The sequence below is a fragment of the Uloborus diversus genome, chromosome 10 (genome assembly GCF_026930045.1).
Source record: "Uloborus diversus isolate 005 chromosome 10, Udiv.v.3.1, whole genome shotgun sequence".
In the NCBI taxonomy this organism is placed as follows: Eukaryota; Metazoa; Arthropoda; class Arachnida; order Araneae; family Uloboridae; genus Uloborus; species Uloborus diversus.
In genome coordinates, this window is record NC_072740.1 from 68,373,545 (window position 1) to 68,398,053 (window position 24,509).

Consider the following 24,509-nt stretch of genomic DNA (forward strand, 5'->3'; position numbering starts at 1 on the left):
AGAAACAAAGTCTTGTTTCATTCAAGTAACTGAAATATCAAAACCTTCCAAACAGTCAAAACAAAACTTAACTAAAAAGCAGAACTACGCTATTAACTAATTACCAGTTTACACGAGTTTTCCGTTTAGGGGCTGTACACAAAATGTATCACGCTTTGAGTGGAGGAAAGTGGTTTGTGGTATTGAGACAGTATTTGAGGACGGAGCGAAAACAATAGACGGATGGAGCGAAAAAAAATCACATTTTTTTATAAGAATAAGCTCATGAAAAATAGTGTGATGTGCGAGAAGGGGAACGGGCAAGGTGAAGTGTGGTACTTTGTGACATAAGTAAGGAATGAATCAAAAATATTGAAAAAAAAAAAAAAAAAAACATGGCAAAATAATAATTGTACTTCTTCATCCTCATTAATTCACCATTTAAAACATTTTAGCATGATATGAGAACATCTTAATTTCTTAATGAAAGTATTTGATAAATGTTGATGGTTATGGCATCCAAAAAATCCCTTTGTCTTTTTTCTTGATAATTATATAAATTGTTCATTAATGAACTTAATTGAGCGTTTTAACATACTTATTTACAAACATAATATTTGTTGCCTAAATTATGTTCTAGTGTGTGTGTGTTCAGAATTACATTATAAATTCTAAGTCATAAGATTTTACTTAATGGTACTGTGAAAAGATTAACGTTACGGTTATTGCCGCTTTTCTATACTTTGTAATTATTAGAGCAATGTATTAGACATTTTAAAAGAAAATTTTCAAAAGCTGTCGTTTAAAATGGAAATAAATTGCTTTTAAAGAGCTACTTACGCTTGTTGGCAACTTTTCAGTTTTGTAATTGCATTATGTGACTAAACAGAAAAGAGTCAACTGGTGGCACTGCCTTTAAATAAGTGTTTTCATGTTAATGATATTTGAAGAAAAAGAAATTAATTGATTTTCGTGCGTGAAACAAGTATGCTTCAAATTATTCTCCATTTAGAAATTTTAATGGATTTAAAGAGACAAAGCATTTATTCTTAAGAAAATGGTAGTTATAGCAAGATATATTTAATGTAATTTTGTTAAAGGTGGTATAAACTTCATGCAAATGTAGTTTGTTTTAGTAATGAAAAATTTTACAAAACAAATTTGTTGTGTAAAAACTTTTTGTACTAAAAATTCATTAATACTTTTCTGTGAGCAAATAATACCGAGTTAAATGACTATATGTCTAATAAATGCTAGCAGCTGGTAACTTTTGCTTTCAGATAAAAATGAACATATATAAAACAGAAACTCTAGATAAACTAATGCCTAAAGCAATTCACCTTTCAGTTATTTTATTTATTTTTTGTTAGAGTTTTTCGTTGCAAAAAATTTACGTTGCAATATTCATTTAGCAAAATTATTTGATGAAGATACATTACAACACAAGGTTTGGTTTAGTGGTTAGGTCTTAATGATTTTAATGCATATGAACTACATTATGGGGCCTATATGAGCAGCAGTTGAGCTCATTAACTTTAAATAAGAACTTCAATGCAGCGCAACAACTCTCATTGACAATTTCAAATGAGTGTTCTAAAACTGTTTAATGAACGTTAAGTCAGATCAACAGTTTTTCAGGACTATGCTTGGAAAATGTGGTTAATCCTTTTAAGCATTTAGGGTTGTATCATCGTCATGGAAAATCCCTGTTCTGTAGTGAGTTATCTTGCGCATAAAAATCTGTCGCTTGGGTCTTCGTGTGATAAAATAGATTACTTTATGTTTAATGAAATTTCTCGTCCTTCATGCGTTTTATATTTCAGGTATACGAGTATATTTTAATACTAAAGATAAAAGAACATAATAATAGTAGTAGTAATAATAAATAATAAATAATAATAAACAATAGAAATAATAATAATAGTAATAATAATATTAATAATAATAATAGTAATAATAATATAAATAATAATAATAGCAATAATAATAATAATAATAATGGTCATGTTAATAATGATAGTAATAATAATACCAGTAATAATAATAATAACATTAACAATAAATAAAATAATAATCGTAAATAAATAAACAAGATTTTTTGATTTACGTTTCAACATTAAAAAAATGTTAAAGCTAATCAGTTTGTTTGACCACGTCCAAAACCAATTCAAATACTCATTTTTAATGTGACAAGACAGCGAGGTTTAAAAATCTCGTGACTGCTTTAATCTATATGCATTATAGTAGAACATTTGTTTCCATATGAGTTCGAAAAAATTTTCAAACACTAAAGGAGAGATTTGAAATTGCTATATATAAAACTTTAAAATTCATGCCAATCTTGTTTTATCACTTTACGTTAAAAACTCAATTTACTGAAATCTACAAGAGTGAGAATACTTATTTGTTCTTTAGATAACTGTTGTACTTAAATAAAACTAGACAACTGTTGAACTTAAATAAAACTAGACAACTGTTGAACTTAAATAAAACAAACTTCAATATATTTCTTTTATATTTTAAAGTTTGTTTGTTTTTTCAGTTTCATTTCATATTTAAAGATATATGGATTTTTAATCGTGATCCAAACTCTGTGGTATGAATATATTTTTACTGAGTTTCTTAATCACTTACTTTCCATTTCCAGACTAGAAACATTTAAATATTTTCAGTCCAAAAGTACGTTTTCTCTTACATTGATAATCGTTAGAACTGTGCTAATAAAATGAGCTAAATATTTATTTCAAATGTATTGTTAAAGATTATTTCTAAAGCAATCTCTTTAAGATGCCTTAAGCGAGTTACAATCGTCCGTTCTTTATTTAAACAGAGAACGTTGACAGTTTTCAAATGCTCTATCTTTTTCGACTCAGAAAGATGATACAATGTCATACGACTAGACGAAATGTGACAACCCCATTCACATATGTCATTTGATTTTTGAACTGACATGTTTCTTCCGTGGAAAAAGAAGCAGCTCAATCTATTGATCTGGGATTGAAAAGCAAATGTTGCAAAATCTTTTATATCTTCGAACACCAGTGGACAGCATAAAAACTCGATTCGCTTTGGTTATGCTAGAATGAAATTATTTTTTATCCAAAAAGTCCGCTTTAAATCGCATTTGTAACATAAATGCATTTTTCTGACGTATGTCTCAGATTTTACGATAAAATATGGTCTGAAATATTTTCACAGTTGGAGTTTTGCACGTAAAAAAAATTGTAAATAATAAAATAAAACCACAATTTAAAAGGTTTTAACTTTTTTCCCTTAAAGGACGATAGAAATGTAAAACTTTTAGACGTTATTTCTTTTATTATTTAAAATAAAAAAATTATGTGCAGTAAACTCTCGATAACTCGAAGTTTCATGGGACCGGCTAAAACCTTCGAGTAATCGCTAGTTTGAGGTATCGGAAGTTCCTTTTTCAGCCTTCTGAAGAATAACTTTTACTTTCTTTTTTAGGAATAGTGCATAATAGATAGGGTATAACACTTATAGTTTGGATAAAAATAATTATTAATACTACGCAAAAATATCTTTAAAGACATTATTTTTAAAAGATATTTCGGAAAAGGCAGTTATTTTTGACTGCTTACATTTTCATCACATCCTAAAATGTCATTGTGTTTGTATCTCGTAGATCAAATTTCTTCTTTTTTGATTTCAATTCAAAATGCTTTAAACGAATGTTTGTCATAAAAGCAGATTATTTCAGTTATACAGAAAAGAAAGACTTTTTTTTCAATTTTTGCCAAAATTTTACGTCACTCAAAGATAAGCTAGCAATAAAACTTTTGGTCGTCAGTCACGATAAAAAAAAGTTGCCCGATCGGAATCACGTAATCCTGTTACATTGTGTGCATTGGTGCACTACTGTAAATGAATGTTTCCCTTTATACGAGCTGATAAGCAAAACAATGAGTTAAAGGAAAAAAATACTTTTTTTTTTCTTATTTTTACTGCTTTTTATGCATGAAAGGGAAACGAAACACTCGTAAAAACTTCGACTTAAAAGGAGTACATTCGAGAAACTGAGACAACTATGCATTGAAAATATTGATTTTTTTTTTTTTTTTTTGGACCAAATGATAATTTCGAGATAATAGAGTATTGGAGTTATAAGGCTTCCAGTTATTGAAAGTCAACTGTACATATGAAACTTTAAAAAAATACAGCTATGTAATAAATCCTTAATTCCTCAAACCTGCCCATTAATTCCTGATTAGGCACAATTAGTAACCTGATAAAAAATACAGGATTCTGTTTTGAATGTCTTAGTTTCTAATACTATTTTTCATCTTATTTAAATTACACAGATATGGGTTTATATACTAACACTATTTGCTTTTCTTGAAAAAATCTGCTCTAAATACAAGAACTTCCTTGCTTGCCTTTATAATTATGTGAAGATTTTAATAACTGTGATGTCGCTTCCAGTGCTCTGAGTGGTCTTTAAAAAGTGCTATCAAGTATATTGAAGGATAAATTATATCTATATGTTTGGCGTAATATAAATTTCCTACTTATTGCTTACAAGTTTTGAAATTTGAAATATGCTATTAGGAAACGTGTGCATTCATGTTTTCTTTGCGTTCAAAACCAAAGTAAAACAGATCTGAAATCAAGAAAGAAGGGATGAACGTACAAAAGATTTCTGCTCGTAGAGTATTCTACTTACACTGTTTCAGGCAATACAAACCTTTTTCTAGTTGAAGTTCTGCCTTTTGGGGCTTTTACTTGTATTACTGCTTAGCTTTAATAAAAAAAGTATCTTCCTTCACTGCCATTTGCTGCTTCCGTCACTACTGAAATAATAGAAAATCGCCCGTCAAGGTATGACGGGTGAAAATTGCTTCTACATTTGAACGAATGTAACTGCCTGTTTGGTGAGAGTTTGATAGTTGAAATTTTAACCCTAACTTTAGTGGATTAACCCTTAAGTCCAGTAGATAGCGTTCATTGTTGACGTTTTTTTCGTTTCTTCATTCTTCTAAAATGAGTCTTACCAGTAAAACAGTAAGTTACCGGATCCAGTTCAGCCTTGTCACAATAAAACATTTCCCTGCATGTCAAACTTTACCAGAAAATATTATAAAATTATTATGTCGTGGAGAGAGTTTCATTTTTGTTGACGTCATGAGCGTTACTCGATCATTGGCTCTTATATATGTATGAGGATCATTTCTAGTTGCAGCTGGAGTAGGATTTGCAGCTCAGACTGCAGATCCTAAAATCGTTTTGGAAACAATTGTTATTTCAGTTTCTTCTGACGAAGGGCATTTCGGCATTGGAAGTTCGCTAATGCTGATAGGGAGCTCAATCGAACAGAACATAGTACTCCGTAAGCCTTAGTTTTAATTTGGACAATTAAACTCCCGAATGTGTCAATCATTGTATCTTCTTTAAATTACAGTTAATTTTCTTTGCATCTTTCTCTGCATATAATTTTCTTGCATCTTTCAGTTAACTTTCATTAAAAAATGTCTTGATAGTTTGCTTTGCGTCAGTTGCCATTGCTGTTTTTTTATTGTTGTGAATTCTCAGCAAGATGATCATATCATTTATTTATTTAGATTCACTTGCGCACCCTGTTCGTTTCTTTAGGCGAATCATACGGGCAAATCAACTCATTTTATGAACAGTGCAAGATATATTAGGGCTTCCTTAAGTTTCCAGACACTAAAGTGCAAGAAAACAGTTCTGCAAGGAGTTGTGAGCCACCCAGACTACATAATACACTTTGGTTTGCTGTCCTGAAACTCCGGAGGGCAAAGTCCAGTTAAAGCAGTTGCACAAAGTTGAAATACTTAATTTTGATCTGTGCTCAAAATTTCAAAAAAAAATTATTTCCTTTATCCACAGAACGAGACAGCAGTAACCTAGAATGGTAGCATAAGCAGGTTTTTTCATCTCATCAGTTCGCCTTCGATCTTGCCTGAAAGTCTAAAGTTCCAGTAGTTTCCCTATATTATTTTTCAGGTTTCAAATTTGGAACTCGTTCATATCAAAAAACACCAAATGTTTCTTTCTTTCTTTTTCTTTTTTTACACCGACAATGACACCGTAGGATTTTTTTTCTGTTCTTACAAGAATTATGTTTCACTCGACTGCTGTTAGTTAAGAAATAGGAACTTTGTTCTTTTTTACAAATATATACCAGTGATTAGGAATGAGTTCTGTGTTGTTTCTATTGGTTTTGAACGCAAAACATGTTTCAAATTTTAAAATTTATGAACAACAAGCAGTTAATTCATAACACACCAAGTATCTAAAAATTCACTATATGACAAACTACATAATTTTTTTAGATAAATATTGCTGAAAGAGAATTTAGCGTTTCCACAAATTTGTTTAAAATGCTAAAAAACTGCCAAACGCATTTGCGGCGAAAAAAAGAATTATACTACACACCTCAAACTTTTATCTCAATTAAGTGATGACCCTCTCAATGATGACACCTTTTTCGTCCTACTTATTTTGAAAATAAAAAAAAATAATAATTTTTACTAATTTTGCTAAAAGCAAGAAAAGAAAAAAAAAGTTATATGCTGTATTTTCTTGAGAATTTGTGCTTTATTTGAGCTGGTTTTTTCAGTTTAATTACTTTTAACTACTTTTAAAGTCATTTTTAATGACTTACACCGTTATCATTCTACATTTACGATGGATTTATGGAAAGATTTTCAAATGCTTCCGTACACTTATACGAGTTAGTGATTTCTAGCAAACAATTTAAGCGACATAGAAACTGCGTGCGCTCTGATAAGCAATAATATGTTTTAATTTTTTTTTTCGCAGTTAGTACACTTTTTAGAGAAACAAAAGAGCTGCCCCCAAAACGCTTATTTCAATAAGTAAAATTTTGACTTATACCATTATAATAACTCGTTCATTTAAGCATTAAATATTGATATGTGTACACTTTTAATTCAGAAAACTTAAGGTGTTTACTATAAAATTCTGCTTTTTTTTTGTAATTTATTAGGAAAAACAACTTTTAAGATTTTGTTTTTAAAAACGTTGTCGTCCTTTTCCTTTTCTCAAATATAAGTAAGATTACTCTGTAATGAAATATTTCTTTATAAGCTCTTTCTACTGCAGTCAGGGAAATGTACTACATACTATTTTAAGTTTGCATAAAAGTGCAAAAATATGTACTGTGAGTTCACTTATACATTTTAGGATTCGCCAGTATGAAACGTGCTCTCAAGTATGCGCTTTAAACACTAGATAAATCGTTAAATTAAGCAGCTATACTGATGTGTGTCATTTTCTTAATACTTCATCATTTTAGAAATTAACAAAAAAAAAAAAAAACATTTTTGACTTCTTGTACTTTAATGCACAGGATATCGTTAAAATGATTTTAATACGTGTTAAATATTTCATCATTTTTAATTTGCTTGAATTACTCCTGCAACTTGTGCAGACTGTTTATCTGTCAGAAGCGACAGCACGCCATACTAACCCCCTTTTTAGTGACATCTTTCAACCTAAAGTTTGGACCAGTATTGGCGACTACTCATGATAATGAATGGCATTTAAATAGTTGTTCCATAAATATTATTGACGTACAATAAACTACATCTATATCTAATTTCATTTATTTCTCTGTAACAATTCTCGAAATATTTAAAAAAAGAATTACATATCTAAATTTCGTCCACCAATGTAGTTCCTTTTCTCTACACATATATTAATTTATAATTGTTGTTATTACTTAATAATTTATGTTCCTATATTTATTGATTTACGTATTTATTCATTAATTCACTTATTTGTTTTTATTACGCATTGAGTTTTCATTATTTATTCATTTATTTAAAATTTCCGCGCATTTTTTTTTTTTTTTTTTTTGAAAAATATTTTTCATACTTAAAGAAGAAATAGGTTTAAATGCAAGTTTTGACTCAAAATACTGTTTATTCTTTACGTACTATAACATTAAAAACAAGTTTTGAAAAAGGTAAGTTGTCTAACTATTTAACTTTGCTCCATATTCCCCTGTTTCGAAAAGATTTTAACAGTTTCATTTCATATTTCACACAAGTAAACGAACTAAATAATTCAATACTTACCGATATATATTGAGTACCACCTCCAGGCCATCTGTGTGGATCTAAAGATTGCCAAGCAGGAACGAAATAACGGAAATCTGGACTCGGGGGCTGCAGTATCCGAAACCCTGTAACATTTATGGCTCCAAATTCTAAAACTTGGCTATTTAAATATTCATCCATTACCTGTAAAATATTCTTAATTTTAAAAACAACAAAAAGCACTTAAGAAATTTTATATACAAATAAGTTAAACACACCAGTAGTGGTCAGTGCTTAGTGCTGCTTCAGTAGGGGCCACTTCAAGGTTTATATTTGAAAAAAAAAAAAAAGGTTCCAGGTTTCCCAATGGAGTCATACGTGCAGGAGGTAATACCTTCCGCATGTTTGCTGCACTTTTAAATGCATTGGGACACTTGGAATCCTTTTTTTTTTAAATATAAACCTTAAAGTAACTACTACTGAAGCACTTTCCACTACAGGTGTGTTTACCTTAACACTGAAGAGACTGGTGCGTGATGTCCATGCATGGGCATAAATTGGAAAATACATTTGTGATAAAATATAATAAAGAACAAAATAAGCAAATTCATAATAATAATAATAATATTGGAACTTGAATGATTTGGAATGGCAGAAAGAACACGGAAATTTTCTTGGGGACAACAATTTGGTTAAACGCAAATGAAAATAAATGGGTTGTTTTGAAAAAAAAAATCAGGTTTTTAACGTGACGTGATTGGTATTTTGCTATAACAGTGAAAAATAGCAATTTAATGTTTAAAAGCTTTAAATTTTTTTTTGTTTTCATTACAGCTTTTGCCTTCCATGTTGCTTTCAATTATTCGTTTATCAGTTTCATGCCTTCTCACAACCAATGTACACCAATAAATTTTACACCAATTCGAAGTTTATTTCAATATTATAGACAAGACTTTTACCAAAACAAAGTGAGGAAGTAGCACCCAAGGCTCCAGAGTGAAATTGAACTCACAATGTCGGTTTTACTAGCTCACAGACGGCTCACAAGGCAATGGCTTTTCACGTAGGTTTCAATCATAACAGCTTACAAGCTCTACGTAGATGCTGATCTTTACGCAGGCACTTTGAATTCTACATACATTTTAAAGTAGTTTTGAAGCTAGGTGGAACTTAACCCAAGCCATCATGGAAGTCTTCTCCAACAAATAGAATTTTTACTAAATCGTCACGACTTACACCAGAAGTTGTGTAAGGTTACATCCATTAACAATAATAGCCTTACACATTTTTTTACAGTATATTTTATAGAGACATGTATAACAATATTGGTAAAAATTTGGATAATTCATTTTGGACTTAACAAATTCGTATGCACTTAGGTGTATTTCATATCAGACTGCCGAGAAAAATATGAAAATCCAAAAAAAAAAAAACCCTCTGCAGAAAAGAAAAAATTATCAAACGCGTCGAAAACTCCATTCTATACGGTACATAGACAATGAAGAAGGATACAAAGGTATTGTGCCGATAATAGTAGCACAAATCAATAAGAAAGCTAATATTCCCAATTGAGCTTACGTCCTTATTTTAGAAAAAATTAAGAGATGTACCTTTGAAAAAATCTACTTTAGTCAAGTGTTGCTTCAATGACTGATTGGATTCGACGTGGGACTGAGAAATAAAGGAGTTGATCAAAGTTCATTGGGATTTTCAACCAATTCTCGTGCTAGAACGTCTTGAGTTCAGATAATATGCGTGGAAGAGGAAACCAAGTACGCACTTTGTTCAGTAAAAAGCTCCAAAAAGACTGGACGATGCTCAGATCAAGTGACTGAGGACACCACGTTGGAAGTCTCACTTCCTTATCAAGCACATCTAACAATATTTGAACATAACCAGACGTGTGAAAGTAGGCGTTCTCATCTTGGAACACAGAACGCTCTCCAAGAAAGACTCTGAAGCAAAGGGCAAAGATAATCTGCAAGAATCATTCGATAACGGTTGCTTGTAATCATTTCCATCTGGAAAATATGTCTGATCCATGAAAAGATATCCTGCCCCGTACTATCACTTAACCCACTCTTTGCTTCAAGGTTGGAACCAGGCGGTCAGTATGAAACTCTTCTGCTGGTGTTTGCCAGACAACTGCCAATCTGGTGGTTTGAAAAATGTAAATGATGGTTCATTAAACCAGATGTTGCTGTGTTTCCCAGCTTCGGAGGCCTCGGCATCACTGTCGGCTCTTTACAGCATTTCTCTCCGAAACAACAGTTTTTGAATTGCTAGTCTGCCATGAACGCTTGCAGCATGCAACTTCATTTGAATAGTTTTCATGGACACATGTTTTTGCAGGAGGGTACTCATCTTTGACGTTGTCTGTGGTAGTGCAGTGTCAATCAGTGACAATCTTCTTCAACACCCATTTGCCAAGGTCGTTAAACTTTTACTTTTTCTCACTGTTATGCTTCGAAGAAGACACCGTACCCAGTTTTTGTAGCGTGTAATAACCCTTAAAACAGTGTTTCTTGAAAAAACCCAAAATATTGATTGTTCTGGACACGGACGCTCCAACAAAGCAATATCCAATTATCATGGCTCTTTTCACGTCGGAGATGTCGAACGTATTCACACTTTGCTAGGAACAAAATTTTCTCAAGCAATTCTCACCCTGCCAAATGTTTGCTTCCCTTTCACCGCCACTAGTTAATACACTGTTGCAAAACGTGACAGCAGTTTAAGCCGATTGAAGGACGACCCATTTATCTATAAGTGTTCCTATTATTTTTAGTTATTCCTGTATATATATAACGGTAGGCTTTCGAGACTTTTGCTTATATATTCTTTTTGGAATACAAAACTAGATTTTTTTTTTTTTTGAAATGTATCAAGTTGACCCAACGTGAGTCAAGTTGATACACAAATGAAAAAACTGTTATACTAACATAATAATTAATGAAATGAAGTTAAGCAATGAGATGAATTGTCGTTTTTAAAGTCGTTTTCTCATGTCGTTAAAAAACTATTCCGAGTTAGATGAAAAACGGAAATATGTATTACAGCTAAGGGCGTTCACGGGGGAGGGGGGAGAAGGGACATCTGTTGGCCCAGGCCCGAACATGACAGGGGCCCAATATTTTTAAAACTAGGGGGTGAAATATAGGGTTAAACATTATGGAGGAGGGCCCGATAAAGTTACTTGTGTGTCGGGCCCTAAAATTTCTGTGCACGCCCCTCATTACAGCAAATACAGGCATTGGTTCACATATCTGGTTTGAAAAACCTTCTTTCTATTATTTCTAGACACATTCCTCTGAAATATTTTGTTCCTTTCCACGCATTTAAGGAAAACCACTTTAAAAATTGGAAGTTAAATTATTACACTTACCAACTTGACAAAAGCGTAGTGTATTAACTTGACCCAAACAAAATCATTACGTGAACTCAAAAATGATGAAAAAACAGCTACAAATACAAATAACTAAACTACTTACAATATTTTACCAAAAACCTGACTGAGTTGAACATGAAATCTCACAACTTTTTACAATGGAGGTGAGTCTTCCATTTTTGTTATATATATAGCTAAATGCATAATAAAAAGTCCCAGAAGGGGGCCTATTCATTTAGTTTAGGCTGTATCATTTCAAGTAATTGCATTTGGTCAAATACAAAAAACTGGTCTTATATAATGTTTTGACTACTTATTATTTACTTTATTTATGTACAGTGCAATTAATGCATTTCAATGATATTTTTCGTTTCTATTCAGAGAATTTATATCTAAATTTATTATCAACTTTTATAAAATTCGTTTTCCTGATTATATGAATAAACGTAGATCTAATTTAAAGAATATTTAGTAACATGGGGAGTTTTAGCGAAACCAAAAATTTTTGATCGAGAATTAACTGTTATAATCTTTATTAAAAATAAAAAAATGCTTCCCACTTTCTTGTTTCTGACCAATAATAATAAATTATAGAAATAACTATCAATAATTTCGTACTGTTATAAAATAATTATTATAAAACCGTCCACAAAACAGTTACTTTAATAAAGCTAAAATGCATGAGAATTTCAATGTAACCAACACTGTCACTATTAACTAATGTTAAATAAAGAAAAAGGAAAAAATACTGCTAGACCATGAGTTATTTTGCAGAAATGGCTACATTATATAAAGGAAACAATGATTTTTTTTTTGCACCAATTGTTGCCATTTATCCCTTCCTGGAAGATTCATGTTGTTTTAGTCTAAGAAGTAAATCATTTGTCCGACCTTTTGGTATCTTTCGAAGTCTCAGCAAATATTTTCATCAATACCGTTTACGATCTTGTTACGTTTTTAGAGGTTGACAAATTAGTTTCCTCTTCTATAATAATGTTTGTTTTCATTAACTGTATTTTCTATAAGTAGCCTAGCATAAAGTCACATGGAAACGAAATCGCGCAACAAAGAACGAGTTATTTTGAAACATGTCATGCTAATATAAATAATAGACCGTTATGCAGACGATCAGAGTTATAACAGATTTGATAAATAGATTGTTCACCAGAGAGTGTAGACGTTTCTGTTTTCTGGTGCCTTTAATATTTTTAAACGTTTGCTTTTTGGAGTATTTAATCGAAAAGTATCTTACTATCAGTACGATGTTGAAGTAATTTTCAATAAACTGTCTTTCTTAGATTAGGTACTGTTGGCTCCGAAAAAGCTGACTAATAGCGACAGACTGCTAAGCTCTGCAATCAGTTTCTGCTGACAGCTTTTTAAATTTCCTTATTTACTTAATCACGTGCTTATATTTGTGAAACAGTATATAAGAAAGTTTGTTTACGAATGTTAATGTAAGCATACGCATAACAGTAAAAGTTTCAATAAAGTAAAAGGTGAAACGTGTTTTACTGTGTTCAAAGACTTTTGACTATAAATAATTTGAAACGTAAATTAGTATGTAAAAGAAGCTGTCGAAAACTTTGTACAATGATATGAGTAAAAATATGACAACTTGGATACATGTACAAGCATAATAACTTAAAAAGAGTTAAAACAACTCTGCAAACAGCTGTTTCGGATTTATAAAACCAAATCCATTATCAGTGCACAAAAGAGGGGAGGGAACTAAGTAAAACGACAAACAAGTGAATGAGAAAAATGTTCTAGTTCACTTGTTCACATTTTCTCGCTCACTTGTCTGTAGTTTGACTTTGTGTTCCATCTTTCTTTTATGCACTGATGAAAGGGTTTGGTTTTATAACCCCGAAACAGCTGCTTTCAGAGTTTTTTAATGTCTTTTATTTCTACATGTATACACGGTGTCATATTTTTACTCAAGTAAACTAATATTTCAAAATGTAAGTACAAAATCAAGGCTCTTCCAAACTAGTTAAAAGAAAGTGATAATTCCGTCCGCCCATGTAAATATCACGCACATGGTATACTGCAATCTTTCTGGTTTTATCTGCATTACAGTCAAGAACCATATATTTGAGTCTCTCTCGCTCTCTATTTTCCAGCGAATGCAAAAAGGAATTCACGTCGGAAGCATTAGCGATAGGTTTCACAACTTTTACTCGTACTTTTTTTCAGTTTTAATAAAGTAAAGGATAAAATGCGTTTCACCATCTTCGAAGACTTTTGATTATGAATATTTGACACCCAAATTAATACAGTCGAGCCCGTTTATTATAATTTCAGTTAAAAGAATATTCCGCTTAATATAATACATTTCCAATGTACCAAACCAATGTAATGTGTTATTTTGATCCCGGTTAATGGAACATTCCGCTTATTGGAATATTTTCCGTGGCGAAATGGCTACTCCATTAAGCGGGTTCCACTGTATTTCTAGATAAAATGTGTTTTACCGTCTTCGAAGACTTTTGATTGTAAATATTTCACACGTAAATTAATATTTCAAAATGTAACTACAAAATCAAGGACTTACCAAACTAGTTAACGGAAAGTGGTTATTACGTCTGCCCATGTAAATCTCACGCACATGGTTCACTATAATCTTTCTGGCGGTATCTGCATTACAGTCAAGAACCACATACTTGAGGCTATCACGCTATCTAGTTTCCAAAGAAGGCAGAAGAGCATTGGCGTCGGAAGCATTAGCGTTTCACGACTTTTACTGATACTTTTTTCGGTTTTAATTAAGTAAAGGATAAAATGTGCTTTACCGTCTTCGAAGACTTTTGATTGTAAATATTTGACACGTAAATTAATATTTCAAAATGTAACTACAAAATCAAGGACTTACCAAACTAGTTAAAAGAAAGTGGTAATTCCGTCTGCCCATGTAAATATCACGCACATGGTTCACTATAATCTTTCTGGCAGTATCTGCACTACAGTCAAGAACCACATACTTGAGGCTCTCACGCTCTCTAGTTTCCAGCGAATGCAGGAAAGCATTGGCGTCGGAAGCATTAGCAATGCGTTTCACGACTTTTACTTCCAGTTTGTAATTATCCGTCGTCAGGCGAAAGATATGCTGCAGCTTTAACAAGCCTGGGGAAGAAAAGGGAGAAATGTCACATCGTCGTTCTATAAAGGTATGTCAGTTAATAAGAATGAGACAGTGAAAAAGAACAGTTCAGTGAAACATTCCTAAAATAGTTCCGTAATGAGACTCAGCATTGGATTCCAGAATTGAGAGAGTCTGGAATACTTTAAGTCAGCAGAATATTAACAAGATGTTATATGATACTATCCGTTCCTATTTTCTCACGCATTCAGCTATTGTAACAAGTTGATATAACTATATATGATTCACAACATATTTCTTTATTTAATTTTAGGACACCCATGAAATCTTGAAACAATGTTCAGTTAGTTTTAAAATATAATAGCATTAATTATAAAATTTTAAAATTTTAAAATAAATTTTGTGTTTGACATAGTGGTTCAAAAATTCAAGTTTTTACGCGTGAAAGACATTTTGAAATGTAGTCATGACACATGTTTAAAGAAAATGATATTGTTTCTTTGCGCAGTTTCCAATTGACAATTAGCATTAATCTCTAAATGTCTCATAATTTTTCTTCAAAGCTTAAATTGCAGTTTTTCACCACCGTTCTCCTATCATTATAAAACACATGCTATTTTTAACTCTAATATTTTTCTCTATTCTACCAAACAATCGTCAACGAAAACAAAAATTAATGGAGAAAAACATATATTTTTTTGTAGTTGGTGTATAAAAGATGGAGTTCTCTATAGCTGCCTACTAGTAGTTATTCCGCTAAGAAGCTCTAATAACAAACTCAAGTGCTTCAAACCGACTGAGGCATGTGTAAGTAAAAAAAAAAAAAACTCATTGAAGCATCTCGGATGTAGCTAATATGTTTCATTGATGTTTGTACTTGAAGAACGTAACAATTAAATTAAATAATTATATAATTGTCTGTACGATTCGTATTGCGGGGCGCATTAAATCCAATAATTTGGAACACAAAGCATGTCGTAATCATGCAGTGTACTCATTATCTTATACTGTGGATAATACTTCAATATATCGGATTGAATTTGAATATAACCAGTTTTGGTAAATTGTACATATATATCAATTTAACTCCAAATGGTTTGAGAAGCGGAATTGAAGATCCTGTGGTTTAATACTATGGTTTAGAATAGCGTTTTCCTTAAAATAGTCTGATTATAAATATGTACGGACATCTTCTCATTGATGATCCACTGGACATAAACCATTCGTGAGCTCTCAATCAAATGTAAAAGTTCTTTCAATGTTTTAAATAAGCGAAGCAATGGCGCATAAAACTCAAATGAAAACTGATCATGTTGTGGGAAAAATAAATAACACACCATACAATTAAATTATTTATACTGCGATAATGAAAGTAAGAAGCAGACGTAGTCATCACTTTTCTAGTGATATAATCTGGCACTCCTATTTTTGTTTTGAGTTAATTTTCTTGGATTTTGAGCCATATCCCCCATAAACTCCTTTGTAGTTCCAACGGCTTAACCCATTTCGCACAGATAGTTGAAATTGCTGCTTCCGCCTTGCACTTAATCCGAAATCAATGAGATTGCGTCTTATGTCTAACCGTGATGCTAAAGATTGGGTTACAGCCCCGTACGGAAGTATCCAATCATCATAAACTGGAGCCATGAATTTTGAACTTCTCGGGAATGTGTCACAGAACTTAAGAAACGATGTAATCATAAAGTTTAGGCATTATTTACACGTAATACATTGGATCGATTTCTACTCAGCTTTGAGATTTGTTTTCTTTATTAGCTTAAAACTTTTCCACGTGACATTTCTTGCCACTGGTTAGAGCTCGTTCTTATTTTTGCTCAAAACCCAGCGTCTGCAACAAATGCCCTAACTAATCTTTTTCGTCATTAAGAGTTACGATTTTTGTGCATGTGAGTGTAAAAGCCACAACTAAGAATGAGCAGATAGCAAATGATTCGAATCTTATTTTAGTCGTGAAAACAGGATGTCATATGTCGCTCAGATAAGTTGAGCAATGACTTTGGCAATGTTTTCATCTTTTTGAGGTTTTGGGGAAAAGTAATTGGTACGAAATTGGTTTAGCTTCGTAGTAGTTTTGCAAAAATATTCCGACTTAACTACAAGTCATTCGCAATCGTATTTTTCACTAAATGCACAAAAAGAGGTTGACATTGCCAAGGTCATATCTCATTTTATCAGAGCCTAACCAAAGACAAGCGAGCAACAACAACCCCGGATTTAAGAGATGGAGCTTATTTATATTGGTCACTCTGTGACGTACATATCACGTGCGAACAGTATCTAGAATGTTCGAAAAGCTTTCTAGAGAGGAACGAAAAATAACTAAGGAATAAAGTTTAAGTGGGAACTGAGGTTCGACCTCAAACTTCCAAGCCACGTGCTCTATTAAATATGCTGATAATGTCTCAATGAGCAACGTCAATATGCTTATTTTTCGTGGCATTTGATAAGCTCTCCCATTTTACAATACATCTCCCTACGATCACTGACTAATTTTACTAATGCGCAATGTTAACACGGGAGAAATCTCTTGAAACTCCCTCCAACATATGAATATTCCTTCCTATGCATCGGATTGAATTTGAAGATGGTCGGTTATGGTGATTTTTGCATATATTTTGTGCTTCGTGCAGTTTAGGTCCAAATGAGTTGAGAAATGAAAGTGAAGCTCGTATGATGTCATGACAAGGAAAAACGTTTTTCTTGAAATGTTCTTATAATAAAAAATGCGTACGTACAGCTACTCATCTGATACAAATTACCTTGAGCCTTTAACCATATATGAAGCGTTTGGTACTAAAACCAATCCATTTTAAAAAATTTTACAGGTTAGACAAAAAACAATTATTTCCTCTGCCCACTTCATTTTACAAACGATTTCTTTTTTTTTTTTTTCGTAAGAAAAACATTCAGTTTACGACTTCATTTTTGTTTTCATTTTCGAATTAGCAGTATTATATAATTATTTACAAGTAAAAATAATTTGAATTGGACGTGTTTTTAAAGTAATTTCACCTGGTTTTATTTTTATTATTTCTTTTTTTAATTTTCCACTCAAATTACAAATATAATCATGCATTCTCACTTGTATGGCATGTAGGGGAATGTGGAGCAAAGTGAAATAGTTAAGATGAATGAGCTTAAATTAAAAATAGGTTTTGAAAATTACAGTACATAAAGGAAGGGAATTGTATTTTATGGTAAAACTTACATTAAAAAGAGCACTTTTTATTTTTGGCAGTAAATTTGCTCCTTCAAAAAAAAAAAAAGTTTCACTTTTTTTATTATGAGGCAAAGTAAAAAATAAAATATTTTTTTAATGTCATAGTTGTTTCTATTCGATTAAAAAATTTGTTTGTTGATCAAATAAACCAATAAATAAAATATTTAAAGAATAAATGAAAAGATACTGAAACAATAAACGTAAAACTAAATAAATAAATAAATCAATACATGAAGAAAAATAAATGATTAGGTAAAAGCTGAATGATAAGAAAATGCTATGAAAAAAAATTAATGAATGAATGTAAATAAGTAAAATAATAAATCAATGTGTAAGTGATTTAGTAAATAGTTGAGTGAATAAACAAAATAAACTATTTCACTTTGCCCCATCCATTTCATCCCGCATGTACTTGACTAATTGTACAAAATATTTAAAACGCAAATAAGCTTAGTATTCACCAAACATTAGACGGTCTGAATTAATATTTAAAATATTAACAACAGGAACTTTATCATTTTATAATAACAAAACAATTTTTAACTTACGACAAAATATTACAGCATTAGTATCAATTTTTGAAAATTGCCTGTATCATCATATGTTTCAACCTTCGGTGGTATTTGTTTCCTGACTAAAAATAGACTATATGTGCCAAAATAGTTAAAATATCATCAGATAGGTGACGCTAAAATTAGAGACATATTTCACCATTTATCTTTGCTCCGCTATATCAGTTTGCCCCACATCTAACTTGTAGAATAAAAAATGCGAGTCGTTAAAAAAAAAATTATTATTGTGATGTTCCTGACACTCTTACGTTTTCATAGTGCAGCCACGGTAAAAGCATGGATTAAACTGACTTTGAAGTAAACCAAGCTTTTGACCAGATTGATATCAATACTTTACAAATCGTTTTGTGGCGTAGTAGCATGCAGAAAAAGCAGTGTGAAATCCAAAAAAGGAAGAAAGAATTTTTTTGAAAAATTAATTGAGAATTTTGGATACTAAATGTTTCACAATATAAAATCTTTCCATATTTCGAATTAGCAAACTAGTTCCGCAAAAAACTCGAATAAAATATATTCTACATGTACCAAATAGCTATACCACGCTTAACACATTACGAACGGATTCTGAGTTTGCTCCAATTTAGCAAGTCTCCACTTTCGGACAAATACGAGATTTTCACATGCCGATTTGACAGTATTGCTTTTACTTCGCCTTTTCAATTATCTACACCATCATCAAACTAGGGAGAAATCTATCCATGCAAAACAATTATCACTATAAGTTTGGTGAAAGTAAGTGTTTTTTAATGTGTTAAAACTATAATATCCGAAAGATTCTTTCAAAAAACAAGAATAGTAACTGCGTCGCGTTTTTAGGTGTTCAAAAACTGCTATTATACTGCTCTAAAAAGTCAAACAAGCAAGCAGTTTAATTTTTTTAACTTACTTTTTTTTCTACAAATAACAATAAGAAACAAAAAGAGCACATTTTGTAGACAAACTCACACCTACTCGATACAATTTAGAAAGTACAATAACGTAAAATAATGTACGCCCATTTATATTGAAATTGCTATATTGAATTTTGTAGACACCAATTCAAAGGTATTGTATTTCTTTCCTCAAACGTTTCTTAGCTTTTTCAAACATATAATACAAAAAACACTGATATTATTGATGAGACTTGAGTAGCATATTTATCTGAAATATGTTTTTTTTTCTTCATACATCATATTTATTTGTTAGTCTTTCCTATGCCCACTTACTGATGAATAGATTATAATAAACTTATTTTGTCATAGTGAGCAGCCATAATGTACGGCTATGGTGTAACAAAAGTCCTCCAATGGTTTTAAAAAAGTAAAAACAAAAGTATTGTTGCCTATTTATTCCAAAACTCTTGTTGAACTGGAAGAACAACACTTCATACATAAATCTGGAAAAATAATTCCAAGAATACTTTTACTAAAAAAAGGGAAAAAACTCAATTAAAAACAAAAATAATGATTTCACTTTGTTTCCACCAACTGGAGAACTTTTGTAACAAAAGGCTGTTTTCTCGTTCTCTAAGCAAAATTTTCTGAACTATAATAGAATCTCAGCTTCATTTGCTCACATAGCACTGTCTTGTTATTCTTTGATCTGAAAAAAAAATCATTTTTTATCAGTTTAAGAGAGAAAACATGACATCATTAGAGTGTAGTGAGCAGAATTTGCATATTATTTCTTGATTATCTTAGAAGAGGAAAAATCGAAAACGCAACTTGCATATTCTGTGATTTGATTTTTTTAAATGTCATCTTCGAGGACTACCAAATTAATTTTTTCACTAGATTGAATTTATTTTTCCGAGCACGGAAAAAATATAATGTTTCTTCTCTTTTTTTTTCTTCTTCGATGAAACAAGAAATACAATAATAAATGTTTTTACATGATACTGAGATGTTGAAAAAGTTGTATCTATGTCAAATATACAATATTAACTGTGAAGAAAGTATTTTTTCTTTTAATTGTGTAATCACTATGAATACACAACATTTTTGTAAAGAAAGATTTGAGAATATTGTTTTGTTTATTTTTTAAAGAAGATTTTTACAAATGTGTTGCTTGCTACTGATTATTTTAACAAAATGCATAAATTTTAAGTTATTTAATTTGTTTTTGGTAAAATATATGGGCAAAAGTCTTTTATAAAATGGTCGCATAGTTTTTCCAATAAAAAGTATGGTTAGGTGAATCACTAGGGTGATTTTGTAAAACAACGCTTCCATAGCCATGTTCCTCTGGTTTAAACATGAATTCCTTTAGCATTAAGTGGCCACCCTTAAGCCAGAGCTAAGGCAGAAGTACGTGCAATATACGAGACAGCACAGTTATCACATCCAGAGACTGCAGTTCCGTCTTACCTCATCAGTCTGGATTGGTGAACTTTATCCACTAGTTTGTTGACACTTTCAGCTTCAATGAGATGACATCTTCCTCCAGTGTGGTTATTCAGGAGTGCCCACCTAGGGGGGGGGGGGGGGGTCATGGCGCAGACTGCGCCATTGAAATTTTTAGGGGGGTGTTTTGAGGGGTAATTTTCTCATTCGGCGGGGCTCTTGATTTAAAGGGGGTATTTGCGATCTTTAAGAGGGTGAACCCTTGCTCTTAGGTGGGCACCCTTGGGTTATTCACCAATAGAGACTTATGAGTTCTAATAAAAACGAAAATGCAGTCTCTAGTTGTGGTAACCGGGCTATCTGGTATATTGCAAGAATTCCTTTCTTTGCGGAATATTAACATAGTAACCTCTTTAACAAAATGTATAAAATTTATAGTACTAAAATTTCATTTTTATGGATGAACTGAGTTAATCAAAAAAATTATGCGCAATTAATCAGAAATTTTTTGTATTAAAAAATTACAAAAAAAAAAAAAAAAAATAGCGCTCAAAAATACGTAAAAACGTCTAATACAATCATATTTATGTATTTTTTTAATCAATGTATACATTTTAAAAGCAGAGAACATGTGTTTATCATCTAGAAATATGATGTATGTAAATATAATTTTGTATTTTCATATTGCAGAGTGCATTCTGCAATTGATTACATTTGGTGAAACTAATATATTTAGAAAGTATGCTCTTGAATGTTCTTAATCAAATATTAAAAATAAAAAAATAAGAATAATAATAATTAAATATCCTTCAGAGACACAAACTTCATATTGATTAAACACTTTGTAATTCTAAAATAGTTAGCTGATACACAGTTCTTGAGACTAATCGTATCCTTTCTCTGCCAAACTTTACAGTTACGGTTGTTATATGAAGCCTTTTGATAGAAAAAACTTGAAACTGGTAAAACTTTATTAAAAAAATATAATACACGCACACGCACATCAAATCACACTATGCATTAAAAAGACATATTTCCCGAATCCAGATACTAGATCAGTATCGACATTGCATAGAAATCTGGACCTCGGATGAAAGCAACTCATCAATGGTACTTTAAAAAATTGTTCAATTAGTGAACCTCTTTTTTTTCGAAAACAATCCAAGAATTAATTTTAAAAAAAAACGTTGTTCAGTGAAAGTCGTGGATAGCATGAGTTTTGTAACTAACGCAGTGCTTTTGAACAATTATTTGAAAACGGCTGATCTAAAGTGACCACTAAAACTGTAATGCTGACCGAAATCAGTAGCAACAGATATAGTTTCAAAAATTTCTCATTGAAACCAGTAGTGCGCAATAGCAGAACTTAAGCGAAGGAATATTTCTTACTGTTGATCATTGTCCGGTAGACTACTTAACTCTTAATACGCCTGCTAACTCACTCTGTCAAAATATTTCAGAATGTCATTGAACTGTAGCAAATGGTATTCGACGTGCCTATAGTTAATGAACACCGTGGAAACATTGGCTGCCATATTACAGAATTTTAGATGTTTCAACAACGAAATAATGCCGTCACGCATGCTAAGGAGTAAGTTTCATTATTGCTGATGCTAGAGCGTTACTCAATCAGTGTTTTTGGCTATTTTATGCATGAGGATAACCCTTGAAGAATTTCTTGCAAAAAGGAAAGGAAGTTTGTGCTGGAAGATGGACCTTTGGCGATTTTTTAATTTACTTTAAATGAACGTCCTTCCAGAAACTCATTTGCAATAACATAACAGAAATGAAACGCGTTTTTATGCCTCTTTTTTGCAATTCTTCCATGATTGTATTCATACCTCTCTAGAAACACACATTCAATGCTTAGGATTTGCACCCGTGCAGGTAACGGGCTTAAGATGTCCCAATACGTTTGGAACTCTTTTTCTCCTTTCGAAAGAAAAGTTAAATATTAACAAACTGCATATTTTTTTTAATTAAAGAGTGACTAAAAGTAGGAAGAAAAAAAAAAAACACTCGAATAATTTTACCAAAATCTGAAGTTTGACCAAAAAAGTAACCTAATTAGGGTAATTCCGGGAGAGATGGACCACCGTGTGGGATGGACCAGTCAGAAGTTTCGTTAAGGGGTCTCAATAGTGTTACCATGTTAACGCGCGTAGAAAGAGAGCTCGATTTTTAAAAATCTGTATTTCCTAAGAAAAACAATTCAGTAATTTGATTGTTTTTATGATTCTAAATGCATGTATCAGTAAACGATTTAGTATACTTAGATTAGTTTTAAATAAAAAATATTGTCTTTAAAATAGAAAAATCTGAATGCCTTTTTTCGAAATCATGAAAACTCCAAGTTCCAGGTTTCCATCCAACGTTTCACTCCAAGCATTATGCTGAGCTAAGTAATAGGCTAGTGTTTACAAAAAAAAGGTCTTAAATTGCACAAATATATCATAACCAAATACCATACACCTTTCCTTCAAAAAAATTTAAAAAGTTCGATATTTTTTAACTTATAAAACCTAAAATTTCTTTAAAAAATGAGAATTGAGGGTAAAAATTGTCATAAAATACTTTCTTTTTCGCATATTTTAAATCAAATTGCTGTATAAATTTTTAAATAATTTACAGAAAGCATTCACAGAAAATTTCAAAGCAATAGAACAGCAAGTTTTGGAAATGCAATGCGCGAAACTCCAAATTTTGCGTTTTCAGAAAAATGCGTTTAAAGTGGGCGTGGCTGTATCCTGTCAAACGCAAATTCTGGAAGTAAGCAAATATATTTTATTTAATATCTCGGGAAGTTTTTCTCGTATCGATAAAAACTTGGTACTAAAAAGTTCAGAATAAATGGCAGTACAACATGTTTTTTTTTTCTTCAGAAGATCGATATTTTTTTTTTTTTTTTTGAAGTTTAACACTACTTAGCAGTAAAGTACGGCAAGACATTTTGTATGGCATGCTGCTGTTTGCTTCTCAAAAAACAAAATATTGTTTTACCTAAAAATCATTCCTCCATTTCGTAAGCAGAATAATTATTTGCACGGTTATACTTATACAATCGAAGCATTTGTATGAGATGTAATCTACCTGCATTTGATGCTATAATGTCTGGGTACATGTCGGCTTCCTAGTAACCTAAAATGGCAACGTGAGACCCAGAGTGAAAGTTTAAGGGTGATTGTACTTCTCTCCCAGACAATCGTGAGAGATGGACCACGTCTAGACGGGAGAGATGGACCTCATCTTTGGATGAACCCTATACAACCTGGATTTTTTTTAATTTTAATTTTCAAAGAACTGAATTCAAAATACTTAAGGATATTATTTTCCTGTTTTTTAGAATATGCTAACTACTTATTAGGGATGCACCGATTAATCGGTTATAATTGGCCACTTCGCCAATTATTTATAATCGGCCAAATTTTGCCGATTATTCGGCGGAAAAAATATTTTTCAAAATAAATTTATTTAAGCTTACCTTCAACAAGAAACTATGATGAATAAATATTTGAACAATAAGTAAACGTAATTTGCTGCAAACATTACTTTAGAACTACAGTATTAAAGTGTACAGAGTGAAAACAAATAGTTTGGAAGGTGCGTAAAACTGAATGAAATTTTAAATAATAATTCTCACAGCTGAAATTCACATGACACTACAAGGAAGTATTTAATTACAGGACTTAATTTGGAATGTGAAATATATTTGCCCCCTTAGCCCTCCCTTACACTTTTCATATCATCTGCTTTACAGCTACTTTTTATTTTTACGTTACTAAAGTTGTTTCTATTTATCTTTTGAAAGAACAGAAATGTAACAGAAATAAACAAATGTGTATATGATCCCACTGAAACCT

General features: G+C 31.5%; 1 protein-coding gene across 1 annotated transcript in view; it reads right to left on the reverse strand.

Moving 5' to 3' along the window:
• Positions 1–24,509, reverse strand: part of LOC129231734 (glutamate receptor 1-like) — a 376,261-nt gene that overhangs the window by 166,713 nt on the left and 185,039 nt on the right. Inside the window, exons 2-3 of the mRNA XM_054866095.1 lie at positions 14,288–14,538; positions 8,064–8,228 (exon numbers count right to left, since the gene is read on the reverse strand). Of these exons, the coding sequence (XP_054722070.1) occupies positions 8,064–8,228; positions 14,288–14,538 (416 nt within the window). The remainder of the gene's footprint in view (positions 1–8,063; positions 8,229–14,287; positions 14,539–24,509) is intronic.